The 15,003-nt window shown below is 44.6% G+C and overlaps 1 protein-coding gene and 1 long non-coding RNA gene across 3 annotated transcripts; one reads left to right on the top strand and one right to left on the bottom strand.

The window, feature by feature from the left end:
• The first annotated feature begins 5,514 nt into the window (after window positions 1–5,514).
• LOC132451651 (beta-1,3-galactosyl-O-glycosyl-glycoprotein beta-1,6-N-acetylglucosaminyltransferase-like) lies at window positions 5,515–12,033 on the top strand. Of its 2 annotated transcripts, XM_060044236.1 has the most exons (6): window positions 5,515–6,442; window positions 6,863–6,921; window positions 7,409–7,982; window positions 10,063–10,153; window positions 10,518–10,922; window positions 11,168–12,033. In XM_060044236.1, exons 3-6 carry the CDS (start codon window positions 7,648–7,650, stop codon window positions 11,624–11,626), a joined length of 1,290 nt encoding a protein of 429 aa, XP_059900219.1. In that variant the 5' UTR covers window positions 5,515–6,442; window positions 6,863–6,921; window positions 7,409–7,647; the 3' UTR covers window positions 11,627–12,033. The 2 variants fall into 2 exon arrangements, with proteins under 2 accessions (XP_059900219.1, XP_059900218.1); XM_060044235.1 differs by lacking the exon at window positions 5,515–6,442 and having other exon boundaries at window positions 6,674–6,921.
• Window positions 12,034–13,488: 1,455 nt separating this feature from the next.
• LOC132450881 (uncharacterized) lies at window positions 13,489–13,705 on the bottom strand. The gene is made up of 2 exons (XR_009523930.1): window positions 13,647–13,705; window positions 13,489–13,528 (listed from the first exon to the last, which is right to left on the bottom strand). It is a non-coding gene; the product is annotated as an uncharacterized LOC132450881 (long non-coding RNA).
• Window positions 13,706–15,003: the final 1,298 nt, after the last annotated feature.

Genomic DNA, 15,003 nt, shown 5'->3' with positions numbered 1-15,003 from the left:
ACAAGCTTTCGGTACATGAGTGGGAAGAGCTCATGTTCACCTACTTGAGAAGAAGACATGTGGAGCTGGGAGAGCAGCACCAGGAGATGTTGTCTAGATTAATGGGGAAAGCCAGGGACATTGTGAAGATAACACTCCGTAGCAATCCTTCACTGAAGCCTCATGAGAACCCAAAAGTAATTATCAACATACTGAAACAGCATTTCAGTGGTGTGGCGTGTTCCAGTATGCCTCTTGCAGACTTCTATAGCACTGTGCCTGTAGCAGGAGAGAACCCAGTCAAGTACTGGATCCGCCTTAACAAGGCTGTGGATGCAGCTGAGGAGGGTTTGAGCAGACAGGGGCGGCATATTGATGATCTCAGTCGAGAGGTAACCATGATGTTTGTCAAGTACTGTCCCGATCCCTCCCTTGCTGCAGTGCTACGGTTCAAGGCACCAGAGAAATGGACAGCTGGTGAAATACAGGAGCACGTTGACCGTTATCAGATTGACATGAGAGAACAGCTGAATACCAGACCAAACCTTCATGTCCCAGCAAGACATGTGGCAGTTCATATTCAAACACCTGTGTCTGAGGAGGTGTTGTTGGCCAGCCATCCGGAGGTACTCCCTGTGCAGGCCGAAGTGAGTGCCACGTCTACCACTCAGTTTGATGAAAACTGCCTAAAGACCCTGATTGGCCTGCTTGACCGCACACTTTCTCAGAACAGCCAGGTGATGGCTCAGAATAACAGGCCGATGTATAGACAGCACCCGTCTGATCAGTCACAGAGAAGATACTGCAAGGTTTGCAAGTCTGCAGAACACACTACCCTAATGCACTGCCGGCGAGATCGCCTGTGTTTGTCTTGCTTCAAGCCGGGTCATATCAAGAGAGAATGCTCAAGTTACACTCCCGGACGGGAGGACCAGGCCACACATCTACCTCAAGAGCAACAGCATTTAAACTGATTGGCCCGCATTGGGAGAGGGGATGTGCGGGTGAGGACAATCAAACCTTCAGAAGTGGGAGTGAATTTGAACAGTGTTATGTGAAAGTGTGCAGTGCAGCACCGGCTGGTGTGAAGATAATAGCACAGAACACACACAGAGTTGAGCCATATGATGAGCTATTCTATGCTCCAGTCGATGTGAATAATGTGTTCCAGATGCAAGGAATGCTTGATTCAGGTTCCATGGCCTGTACTTTCAGTGTAGAAGCAGAGGAGAGGATGCTGAGTGAGAAAGTGCTGTCAGATCCAAGACCGATGACACAGGAAGTGGTTTTAGTGGGCTGTGGAGGGAAGCTCACCAAACCAAAGTGTATGCATGAGGTTGAACTGAAGGTGTATGGGTTGAGCTGTTTCGTTCCAGTTTTGGTGGTGCCAGGCCAGCGAGATGATCTCATCATTGGCACGAATGTGATCAAGTTTCTCATGCGCCAGTTGATTACTGGCGGCTTATCTCTGTTCGCAGTCTTTCTTCATCCCCTGAGTGTGAACAGTTCTTGGATCTCATGGCGAACACGTCTCGTTGGAGGGGTGAGGAGCTACCGGACAAGATTGGCACAGTCAAGCTCCAACAGTCAGTTACTCTTCTAGCGATGCAAGAGCACCTGGTCTGGGGTAAGCTGCCTAACAATGCGCCCATGTCACCGGGAAGCACTGTGCTGGTTGAACCAACCTCATCCAAGTCCATGCCACGTAACATCATGGTTGGCCGTGTCGTGACACCTCTGTGGGGTGATAGGTGGGTCCCCATGAAGGTCACCAATCTGTCTGATAGACCAGTCACACTGAAGAGGAACTGTAAGCTGGCAGATGTGTCCCCTTGTCTAGCTCTGGAAGATTTTGAACTCCTCCAAGGCTATAGCCAGATCGACACAGCTGTTCCAGGCAAGCGTCATACACCACTCAGTCCTTCAGGTCTCAAACAGATTGCGAGATGTTGGCCTTGACAAACTTGACATACAGCCTTGTCAGACTAGCCCCGCAGGAACTGTGAAGTTAGTCCAGCTGCTCGAATGCTACAACGATGTCTTTTCCAAGCACGAAATGGATTGCGGTGAGGCAAAGGGCTTTGTCCACCGCATTCGACTAACAGATGATCGTCCATTCCGCCTCCCCTACCGGAGAGTACCGCCTGCTCACTACCAGAAGCTACGTCAAGTGTTGACAGATATGGAGGAGCAAGGGATAATTCGGAAGTCAGTGAGTGATTATGCATCACCGCTAGTGATGGTATGGAAAAAGGATGGAAACTTGAGGATCTGCACCGACTTTCGGTGGTTGAATGCGAGAACACTCAAGGACGCCCATCCCCTTCCACACCAGTCGGACTGCTTGGCTGCCTTGGGAGGGAACACCTACTTCAGCACAATGGATTTAACGTCCGGTTTCTACAACATTCCCATGGCAGAAGAGGACAAAAAATACACTGCCTTCACCACACCGCTAGGCCTGCATGAGTATAATAGGATGCCGCAGGGACTGTGCAATAGTCCGGCCTCATTTATGCGCATGATGCTCAGTATATTTGGGGATTTGAACTTCAGCAGCCTTTTATGCTATTTAGACGATTTGCTCGTCTTCGCATCAACTGAAGAGGAGGCTCTACGGAGACTGGAGGGCGTGTTCCAGCGCCTGCGAGAGAACAACCTGAAGTTGAGTCCTAAGAAGTGTCATCTGATGCGATCGTCTGTCAAGTTTCTGGGTCACATCATAGATGGAAACGGGGTGGCTGTGGATCCTGCGAAGGTGGATGTCATATCCAGTATGTCGAGGTCTGATCTTATGGAGGATGACGGATATACACCTTCAGTGCGGAGGATCAAATCCTTTTTGGGCATGGTTTTCTTCTACCAGCACTTCATCCCCAACTGCTCTTCCATTGCCAAGCCACTCTTTGCTCTGACTGCTGGGCAGAAGAGAAGAGGAAGAAAAAAAATGAATGTGAAGGCAGGAACATTCAGGAAACTCAAGCCTGATGACTGGATTCCAGAGTGTGACATTGCCTTTGCCGGTCTTAAAGAACGTCTGCTGAACTGTGCGGTCCTTGCACATCCTGACTTTTCACGTCCTCTGATCCTGTCGACTGATGCTTCCTTGGATGGGCTCGGTGCAGTGTTGTCACAAGTCCCTGCTGGTGAAAGTAAAGCACGACCCATAGCGTTTGCGAGTAAGACCCTCAGCAGCTCTCAGAAGAACTACCCAGCTCATCGGCTCGAGTTTCTGGCATTGAAGTGGAGTGTCTGTGACAAATTCAGCCATTGGCTGAAGGGCAATTCCTTCACAGTATGGACGGACAACAATCCACTCACATATATAATGACTAAGCCAAAACTCGACGCCTGCGAACAGCGATGGGTTGCGAAGCTCGCTCCCTACACATTTAGTCTAAAGCACATTGCGGGAACCAAGAACATAGTGGCTGACGCTCTCAGCCGGGACCCGTTTGCGAAGACTGCTGGGCGTAGACTTGTCTCAGAGTCCTACAACGATCTGCTTGCCGAATCTGATGGGGTTGGAGAAGATGGAGTTCAGAATGTCTTTCGTTTAAAAGTCCAGTATCAGGCGATGGGGACGGAACAAGATACTGCGACTCAGTCCTGTTGTCCCCCACCTCTCTGTGACAGCATTGTAGAAGCTGTCCTTGATTCTCACAACAACTGGGATGAGTCCAGGGCGACAGGGTTGATCCAGTCTGTTCAGCACTTCCTTCCACCAGGGCAAGACCTGCTGCCTGCCTTCTCCGTAGAAGAGCTCCAGCGAAACCAAGAGCTTGACCCTGGCATCTCTACGGTTATGCCATTTCTGAATCGGCGGAGGAGGCCCTCAAGGCGGGAGAGGGATGGTTTGGACTCAAGTGCCTTGGTCCTTATCTGACAGTGGGAGAGACTTAAAGTCGTTGATGGAGTGCTCTACAGAGTCGTTAAGGATTCCATGAGCAAGCAGAAGAGACACCAGTTTGTCTTGCCCCGGAGCCTGGTGGAGAAGGCCTTGCGTGGTGTGCATGACTTGGCCGGTCATCAGGGGCAGGCGAGAACAATTCACCTCGCGAGACAGCGCTTCTTTTGGCCTGGAATGGAGCGTCAGATTAAAGGCTATGTCAAATGCTGTCAGAGGTGCATCCTGGCCAAGACACCAGATCCTTCTGCCAGAGCTCCGCTTGAAAGTATCAGGACATCTAATCCTATGGAGCTGGTGTGTTTGGATTTCTGGAGTGCAGAAGATAGCAAGCAGCGCTCCGTGGATGTTCTTGTCTTGACAGATCATTTCACAAAGTTGGCCCACGCCTTTCCCTGCACAAACCAACGGGCGAAGCAGGTTGCTAAGAAGTTATGGGACAATGTTTTCTGTGTGTATGGGTTTCCAGAGCGCATCCACACAGATCAAGGAGCCAACTTTGAGAGTGAGCTCATTGCAGAGTTGCTTCGGCTATCGGGAGTCTCCAAGTCGCACACTACAGCTTATCACCCCATGGGGAACGGAGGAACTGAGAGATTTAACAGGACTCTGGGGAATATGCTCCGTTCGCTGCCGCTGAGAGAGAAGGCCAAGTGGCCCCAGCAAATCCAGACCCTGACATTTGCATGTAATGCGACGGTGCATGAGACAACTGGGTACGCGCCTTTTTACCTCATGTTTGGTCGGGTCCCAAGACTCCCTGTTGATGTGATGTTCAAACAGGTCCTGCACGACCCAGTGGTTGTTGACTACGGCAGCTATGTGACATCGCTTATGTCTCACCTCCATGAGGCAGCAGGCATCGCTCAAAGGCATGCCATCAAGGAGCAAGACAAGCAAGCGAGAGGTTACAATCGAAGGGTCAAGGGGACTTACCTGAACGTGGGAGATAGAGTACTGCTCGCCAATAAAGGCGAAAGGGGAAAGAAGAAACTTGCGGATAAGTGGGAACCGACTGTTTATACTGTCATGGACAGCAAACCGCAGACTCATATCTACAAGTTGGTAGATGACAAGGGGAACGCAAAGGTGGTACATCGCAACCTTATCATGGATATCAGTTTCTTACCTGTGGAGTCTGCTGATGGAGGATTGTCAGGATCGGAGGACAGTCTTGGTGATTCTGAGGACAAGTCCCACATGGAGGATCTCATCGACTCTTTGAATGAGGAGGGTTCGATGGATAGGGCAAGCGCATGGGTTCTGAGTGGGGCGGAGGAAGCTGCCAGCCTCCGGTCCTGTAGCGAAGCTGATGCGGATGAAGATCAGTCTGATGCGGGGCATGATCCGTCTGATGCGGGGTCGGAACAGTCGGCTGCACCAGATACAGCGTCAGTGATTGACGCGAGTAGTATCCAGTCGTTTCACCCAGTCACAGTGCCAGCAGTTGAGACATCAGACACAGTGCCGATGGTTGCCGCAGGCCATGTCCCAGCAGTTATCCCTGACGCAATGTCACCGGTTGGGGAATGGGGCAGAGTAGGCCAGGCACCACCTATGCAGGGAGACGGTGTGGTCAGGACACGTGTTGGCACGGTTGTTGGGAAAGTCAACCGTCTGATCGAAACGATGGCTCAAAAGCCGTGTGACATGACTACCTCATTTGGTTAAAGATCAAGGACTCTTTTTGCCCTGTTCTGTTCAAAAGGGGTTGATTTGTGTCTTTTCCACTGTTGTTTTGAGTATTTGCTTTACACTGTGTCTCACTAAGATGGTGTGCTTATGTATGCTTACGACTATGGTTTGGGACTTGGGTAGGCCGGGTGGTTTGGTGTACACGGCACCAGACAATTCTAGGAGGGACTAAGGCTTGTACGCCCTTTGATTTCTCTGAACCTGTTTCCCAGGTAGCTTTTGAGCTGGATGTGAAGATTAGATCTTTATGTGAACCCGTGCCAGTAAACCAGTATTGTTTGTCCCTGTAAGTTTTATGTCCTGGCAGCCGCTCAGGATTTTGGTGTAATTCAGGAGGGGTGAATGTAGCAGGTACATAAGATGTATGTATGCATTCCACCAAAATTCCCTCATGTTTTATTTATTACTTTTATTTCGTGATATTCTCTGTAAATAGATCGTTTGGGAGCTTTTGTTATTTTATTTTGAAGTTTCGATCGTGACGTCATTTTCTTCCGTTGCGCTCGCCATTCCTCACTTGTTGTTTTAATGCTGTGAGGAGGTGAGTGTTTTTCCTCTGCTCTGTGCAGCTTTCTGTTCTAAAATTGTTAATGAGAAAATAACCAGTGTAAACGGTGAGATAGAGTTATGGTGTGATTCTGTGCTTGTTGGTGTTGTTCATGTGTTCCTGTGTATTTGTTTAGCAAGAGTTTTGAGTGTTTTAGCGAACTATTTAGCTAGCGCACTGTTTAGCAGCACTTGAGGATACACACACAGTGACGGCAGCCTGTTCATTGTTCGTTTCCCGCCATTTCAGATTGACGTGCTGCAGTGTCCTGTGTACTAATGCTGCTGCATTATTTGTGCATTTATTTCATTCAGGTATGTTAATGTTGCTCCCATGTTGTACTTTATTTTAATATAAAATATTAATTAGCCGGTGGTGTATAGTTTTCAGGTGGATTTGAATGTGTGTCTGTATTGTGAACTTTTGTGACTTCATATATTTGAATATATGTATTGTAAGGCACTTCTGGCCAAGCTCACTTGTTGTTTTAATGATGTGAGGAGATTGACGTGCTGCAGTGTCCTGTGTACTAATGCTACATTCTGAGCTAGCGCAGAGAGTTAGAGAGGCCTGCCCATGTCATCATTTCTTGTGCTCAGTTCCATATTCTAGGATCACCATCATTTTCTCTGACCTCTCAACGCTCTCTCTGTGCGCTCAATATGCTCATCTGTGCTCTGGACATTTTCCCGCCCGCTCACAATTAATTTGATCTCTGCTCGACATCCCCACAGCGTGTGGGAGACTCGCTCATGCATGCTGGACATTCTACTCTAAATTGACTCCATACCAGGTAGGCCTATAGGCTTTCTTTTTTTTTGTGTATTACTTTTGGAGACTTTACATCCTGAATTATTGCCAACATGTCCTCATCCGATCGTAAATTACATCTGTTACTGAAATGTCTGCCTTATTGTGTATGCCTGAGCACATTGTGTGACAAGTTACTACTCCTATGAGTCATACTTTTGGCCTGTTGAAAATCAGTGTTGTTGTGTGACCAGTTTCAAATATTATGTCCAGTTCTGTCCAATTATTTAAAAAATATATAAAATGATCGTTTGAGGATAGCTGTTAAGAGTTACTTTAAAAATAGCAACATGATACAAAATTATGGTTTGAAACTTGAGCTGGAATGTCTGATCTAAGAAAAAATTCTAGGAATGAGGTAAGGCCTCAACAATACAGTGTTTACTAGTTTCATTGTTCATTGTACTACTCCCAGAAAGGAACACATTTTTTGTGGATTGTTGAAGATAATTGCTCATCTTATCTTTCAGGTTACACAGCTTGCTCGCAAGGAGGACCAAACCATCAAATTCTGCATTTTTTTTAGACTGCCTCAAAAATACCCATTCTTCCATTCAGCAGATTCTCCCTGACCTTAATTTCTGGCCCTCATAGTGTGAATTTTAGATGTCCTGCCTGCCTTCCTTTTTGGGCACCAGTCTTGCAGATCATTGCTTATTGCATGAAAACTAATCTTGCCAACTTAGTCGTATAAAGGCTAGGCTTTGGAATGACACCCCTGATCAATGTAAACTCACGGCAACTCTTGCGAGGAATAATTCCCGTTGCCATAGTGATTGCTTTTTGGAGGGTCTATTGTATAAAGAAACCAGATAAATGGTTGGTGCCTTTACCATTAATTAACTACCAAAACAGTCACGCAAAAGAACAGCTGGAGGTCCCTAGGGCTTCACGGGAAGGTGAGGACGGCCTGAACTGTACGGCCGTCGTGCTGGGAGACCCAGGCAGCCTGAAGAAGGCCAAGTGGCTGGCCCAGAACAGGGACTACAGAAGGAAAGTCAAGCTCACAGATGAATACTACATAAATGCCACTCAGGACTGCAGGTGAGACTGTGCACTCTATTTTTTCCCAACATTATTTTTATGGACGTTTTTATTATTTGTCGATCGCATGGCTCTTGTGAGTTGCTTAATTTTCTTTGGGGATTGTTTTCCAACCTATGTCCACAATAATTTTTTCAATTGTGCTTGCAATCAAGAACCGCAAATACATTTATTTTTTATTAAATTAAAATGTCTACAATTACATCCAAACAGATTGCGACATGTGAACTTGTCTATGTGCATTTGTGGATCTCCACAAATGCAAATCCAGTTTTGTCCAATGTAAAATAAAAAGGTCTGAAAATCTGGATGCGTACAAAGCATGAACTTGTAGATGGCGACAAGCATGTAAAAGAAATAAAAGTGAGTTAAAACCCACAGAAGACTATTCACATTACGTGTAGGCCTACAACAAACCACAAATATTGTTTACCTGTCCTTTGTAAGAGGATATCCATATGAATATGCCCCGATGCACACATATTTTTAATTTGCTTTAGTGTTTTTTAAATTGCTATCAAGTTCAAGTTCAAGTTCAAGTGTTTTTATTTGTCACATACAATAAATTGAAGTGAAATGCTAAAGGGTCAATGCTCCACACTGTGCAAAAATAAATCAATAAAAATATAAAATAAAATAAAAATAAAATCCACACTCACTTTCAGAAGAGATTATGATATCTGATGTCGTCGAGTTTTGTCCAGTGTGTACCGCAGCCGAGCTGGCCGCGAAATCTGGCCGCGTACATAGCATCCACCTATAGAGGGCGATAAGTGCAAAAGTAGACAGCCATATATCCCTTGCTATTTCAAAGGTACTGTCGAAGTTGCTATTTCAAAGGTACAGTTTTACAAATACACAATCAAACAAGCGTTATGTCAGATATAATATTAATGGTTCCGGAATAAGTGATATACATCTTAAAGGATTCCTATGTACTTCTAAATGATTTTCAGCACACAAGCTGGATGAAATGGAACAATTTGGAAATACATGAATTGCTGTAATATGGCTGAATATTCAACTTCTATGAAGTTGAAAATATGACCCTTATGAGAACACAGTTGGCTTTATTATGATGAAACAGCCAAAATGAAAGTGTAAACATAGGAGAAAGGTAGGAAGTCAAAAGGTCCCAAAAAGTCCAAAAGTCCCAAAGAAAATATATTCTGAGGGAATCCCCAGTGAGGAAAAGCAAATTGCTTGGAAGGAGCTGGAGTGATGGTCGTAATCTGTTCTGAAAGTAAGAGTGGATATAATTTTAGAAGACACAAGTTACAACTTTTTTATTTGTGGATCTTGATTGTAAAATGTACTTGAAAAAAGTATTGTGGACTGCAAGGGGATCGTCTTCTGTGGGTTACGCATATTCATTTGGCCTAGGCATGATCCACAAATATGTAAACGTGACTTTGGATTTATTGTACAAAAACGGGCGGACATGATGTATTTGTGGATCGTGTAATAGCCATGTATATAACAACTTTGAGAGTCTCAAGTAAATAAGTAAATATCCGTGTGGATATCATTTTACGAGGCACAACTACCACATATTTGTGGATTGTGCCACACAAAACGTGAAATGGGTTCCGCATAATACAGTCCAATAAAAACTTTAGTCTCCACCATAGACATCGGTACGGCATGGGTTAGTAAAAAATATGAAGGCAACAAAAAACATTATTTGATAAACTATCTCGTATTCGTTCCTATGTTCCCCATTTCACTAATATAAATTAATAATTGTAAAGCCTTCCCAACTTCCATTTTGTTTCTTTAAAGAGACTACTCAAAGGCCGAATCGATAAAACCCCCGATAATCTATTGAGCTTCAATAGCAGATATATTAAAATCAATGTTTCTGATGTGATAATCCTCCTCAGTATTCTTGTTGTGTCCAAAAGTACCACGACAAGTGTGTTGCAAATCTGGGAACATCTTCACTTCCTGAATTCATAAATTGTGTCATCTTATCGACCAAATATGTTTATCCAATCCTTGACTTAGAACAGTTGCACTGTTGGACGTGTTGATTTATCATTTTAATTGAAAATTTATTGAGTGGCAATTAATTCAACAGAAACTTTAGGTTAACGAGAGGTTACGCCACTCAGGCTTTCCATGAAGAAATGGACTTCCCCCTGGCATACTCTATCGTCGCCCACCATAAGGTCTCTACTCTTCTACCTGGATTCTATTTTTCCCTGTCTGGCTGAAGACAACATAACATTCACAACATGCATAGAGAAAACGTTAATATGCAGTAATCATTAAAGAATTTCTAGTCGTATTGACATCAAAACAATTCTGTTCACTACTCATATTGTCTGTGTGTGTTGGTGTACATAATATATGTTCAGTATTTATCTTTAGAAATGTTTACCTCTTAACTTTTAATCTCTTCTATTCTATTACTATAATGTACTTTCTTCCTTATAGTAAGATCATTAGACACATGGTGTGTAACACTATTATAAACTGTTATGTTCATTCTGAGCCTAACCAAATCCATGACCTCGTCCCATGTGTCTCCAGGTCGAGAACTTTGAGCGGCTCTTGCGAGCCATCTACGCGCCCCAGAATGTGTACTGCGTCCATGTCGACACAAAAGCCCAAGCTACCGTAGCAGCCGCCATCGCCAACATCGCTTCCTGTTTCCCCAACGTCTTCATGGTCAGTCAACCCGTGAAAGTGGTCTACGCCGGCTGGACTCGGGTGCAGGCGGACCTCAACTGCATGTCGGATCTGCTGAACGTCAGCACGGAGTGGAAGTATTGCATCAACCTCTGTGGGCAGGACTTCCCCATGAAGACCAACCTGGAGATGGTGCGGGACCTGAAGGCTCTGGATGGGGCAAACAGCATACATTTTAACCCCTTTCCCCAGAATCAGAAATGGAGAGTGGCAACCACTTGGGCCCCGGTGAACGGACATTTACAGGTGAAGATGTTGAAATTAATGAATGTACGTAACAACAATAAGTTGTGTATATAGCACCATCCGTATGCGACAACACAGCTCCATGGTCTGTACAATTCAGGGAATGTGTTACGTGATGACTTCAGACTTAAATGGAGAAGGCTGGATATTTTTTTCTATTCTTGCTGCACATCATGAGACGGCCTCAATGGCCTATTTCTAGCTAACTATCTTTTTCTTTCTCTACTACCTACCCCTCCTGTCAGTCAACAGGGAAGGCCAGGGGGCCGGCGCCCTTCGATCTTTCTGTGTTGATGGGCAGCGCCTACATTATCGCCTGCCGGGGATACATCAACAGTGTGCTGACAGACAGCCGCATCCATGAGCTGATCGAGTGGTGCAAAGACACTTACAGCCCAGACGAGATCCTCTGGGCCACCACCCAACAAATGCCCGGAGTTCCGGGTTCCATGTGGGCCACTTCTCACATGAATCAAGCAGATTCGATTGCACGGCTGGTGCTGTGGATTGGCAAGGCCAAGTGTCACGGCAATTTTGTGCGGGAGGTATGTGTGTTCGCTGTCGCAGACCTGCCTTGGATCCTGAGCCATCATCACCTGTTCGCGAACAAGTTTGACGTGGAAACGGATTCAGTCGCCGTCTTCTGTCTGGAGGAGTACCTGCGGGAGAAGAGGCTGGCGGAAATTGAGAGTGATGGGAAATGATCGCCTCCCATGTCTAATGAAGTGTCCTTTTGTTGTTCCGAAAGAGGTTAGCTAATTATAGTGCCTGTATTGGTCCATATGGGTTTCCCCAGGTTTGATCAACCCAAATTTAAGACTTTTTTTAGACTTTTTTAAGACCACTTCAATGAAAATTAAGACCTACATCGCACCCCTTAAGCAGTCGTAAAACGCGGTCGTGCATATGTTATTCATGTTTTTTTGGAACATATGAAACATTCATGTCAATACATTAATGAATGTGCCAAAGGATAAGTGTGCACTCACCAATCAAAGAGCCAAACTGAGGGCCTAACTCAAAGTCTAGAGGCCTGATGTCTCTTAAGACCATGTACCCAGAAATGATAATAAAAGATTAAAAAAACAATACACAAAGTGATGGTGTGAAAGTGTAGCTGTGTTTTTGGTTTAAATATCAAACTTTCAACACACAATATAAAATATAAACAAACAAACTCTTTTCAAATTGCTGTCGTTTCTCAGCATTCAAATTTCCTCAACCATTTCAATGAATCCACCACTTGCCTCGTTGACTTCTTTTACTAACTCCTTCGTAATGTATGGAGCCAGCCCAAACCCTAACCCTAACCCGTCCACAGACATGGTGACTAATGTATGATAGTAAGCATTATTGGCCCTTAACACTAATATTCGGAAACGACACTGCCTCAAAAGGATATTGGCCTAAGCAACACCAGTAGAGGCTATACTTTTCCCTGAACTTTTAAACGTTGCAAACGTGCAAAAACATAATTATATATTTATGTGGCATTCAGTCCAATGCTTAAAATATATCTGTGGCATTCAGTAGGCCAATGCTGTGGTAAAGTGTGTAAAGTATGACCAAGTGTTTCTTTCTGTTCAATAGATAGAACTTTATCAATCCCCTGTAGGAGAAATTTGTTAATGTTTGTCCCTATAAAACAATAATGGCAACAAAAAAATATATACAAAACATGACGGTAACTCTAAAGTCAAACCGTCCAATCTGAAGGCTCTACTTAACCACTCCCCCTACTCACTTCCAGCAATGCAAAGCGAACAGAACTGAGGTGGGGAGGGCGTAGCTTAAGTAGTTTGTGACCGACCCAGAGGAACGCAACGCAAATTCAATGTGAACATGTATGAGGCTTTAATAAAATCCCGGACGATTTTGAAATTCCGCCCGGACACATTTATTTTTATAAGTGTCTCAAAAAGAGGGCATGTCTGGGCAAAAGAGGACGTCTGGTCACCCTTCGTAAGGGGAACCCATTTGATTCCTACCTGTTCCACTGTTAAATAGTGGCGCAAGTTGGTGGGCGCTATCCTGGTAATTTCTCTGCGTGAGAAATACGAAGTGTGGCGTGTGAGCGTGTGCATGGGTTGAATTGCGTGTCTCACGCCGAATGCGTGAGACTTGAGAGCCCTGCTTCCCCATGATGTGGCGTCTCCTCTCGATTATGTTTGTTGAGATTGCCGGCGCGAAAACCCAAAGTATTGTTCGCGCATACTCCAATAAATGAGACGTTCTCTGACGTTACGCAAAACCCCGATACGCAAAACGTCCCCTATTTTCCCCTTGTGTTACAGTCCGGTTGACTACGAAAACATATCCTAGTAGGAAATTTAAGACCATCTTTAAAAAATTAAGACTTGGGTAACGCAATTGAAGACTTTTTAAGGCCCAATTTAGGAACATAAAATTTAAGACATTTTTTAGACTTTTAAGTATTTATAGTAAGTATTTATATTTGGGTACTTGCTAGGGATCGACCGATATATCGGTCGGCCGATATTATCGGCCGATATTCGCGTTTTTTACGTGTATCGGTATCGGCCGATACGCGGCTGATTTTCGCCTATTTTTTTTTTTTTTTTTTTTTTTTACTTGTTCTACCTCACCTGTTTTTAATATTTGTTAAATATTGTTCATCTACATGTTCTTACTTGTTCTACCTCACCTGTTTTTACTATTTGTTAAATATTGTTCATCTACTTGTTCTTACTTGTTCTACTTCACCTGTTTTTACTATTTGTTAAATATTGTTTTTTATATTGAAGTTCAATAAATGTTTCTTTAAAAAAAAAAAAAAAAAAGGGAACTTGTGTCCGGGAAGCCTAACTCTCGGACGCGGGTAGTAAATGAATTACTACTCAGACGACGCTTCACCATCCACCCACCGTAGCGTTATACTATGTGTCCCGGAAGCCTAACTCTTTGATGCGGGTAAAAAATTAATCACTGCTCAGACGGAGCTTCAACATCCACACACACCGTGGCGTTACGTTCCCGGAAAGCACAACTTTTCCTCGGACGCTGCAGTCAACAGCTGCCCAGGCAGAGCCTTACACGTCCACACAAAATGCGCTAGAAAATAATAAAATTGTATGGGTTCACTGGCTCTTCATCATTATGTCGCGTCACGCTGCGTAAAGTGGTATCGAGTTGTATCGGAGAGGTTTTACGAGTACGGATAAATGAGCACAGTATCGGCTCCGAAACTGGTATCGTTGCGTCCCTAATTTTATTAAAGGTTATAATTGACTAGGTCTTATAGGCCTACTTGTTATGGCCTATGTATGTTGTAGAGTCAACCATGCCCGTCCATTTGGAACAGAAAGTCCACTATCCTACTATGATCATATATTATAGTATTCTCAATTGAGTGTCCTTAAAAGTAATGTATTTTCTTAAGAAACTTTTTTCAGAACTTTTATTTTTGTAATTTTACAGAGCAGCCTCAAGTGACATCAATGTAAGCTTCTGCTTCTCTCTGCAGATCAGTCTGACCTCGAGCCCATTGCAAGCCTCTCCCAAAAACAATTGTGGCATATTATATCACAAATCTTTAATAATCAATTAATTTAATTAAATTGATTAAGCACAGCGGAAAAGTACTGAGAAGTCAAATATATTATTTTTGAGTCAATCATGTTACTTCTGGTGCTACTATAGTTTCACCACCGTAGGCACATTTTTCTGGTCATTGATCACATGTTAGGGGGTACGGAACGTGGAGACCCAAGCGCAGACACAGGCAGAGACGAGGTAAGGGGAACGGGGTTTATTGGAATGTAGACGAGTCGGACAGGCGGGGAGTCAGGAACCAGGAGGAGCGTCGGAACAGGCGGAGAGTCGGGAACCAGGAGGAGCGTCAGAACAGGCGGGGAATCAGGAACCAGGAGGAGCGTCAGAACAGGCGGGGAATCAGGAACCGGGAGGAGAGTCAGGCAAGCAGGAGTTCGGCGACCGGGAGTACTGAGAGAGGAGGGAGAGTGTTACCACGGGGACAGATTGCAGGAAAACTTGAGAATACTAGTAGGACCGATACTCATGTGCAGAAGTAACGACGAACTGGCGCTGACTGGCAGGAGAT

Source organism: Gadus macrocephalus, chromosome 22 (genome assembly GCF_031168955.1).
Source record: "Gadus macrocephalus chromosome 22, ASM3116895v1".
Taxonomy (NCBI): Eukaryota; Metazoa; Chordata; class Actinopteri; order Gadiformes; family Gadidae; genus Gadus; species Gadus macrocephalus.
This window is presented reverse-complemented; position numbering and strand designations above follow the sequence as displayed.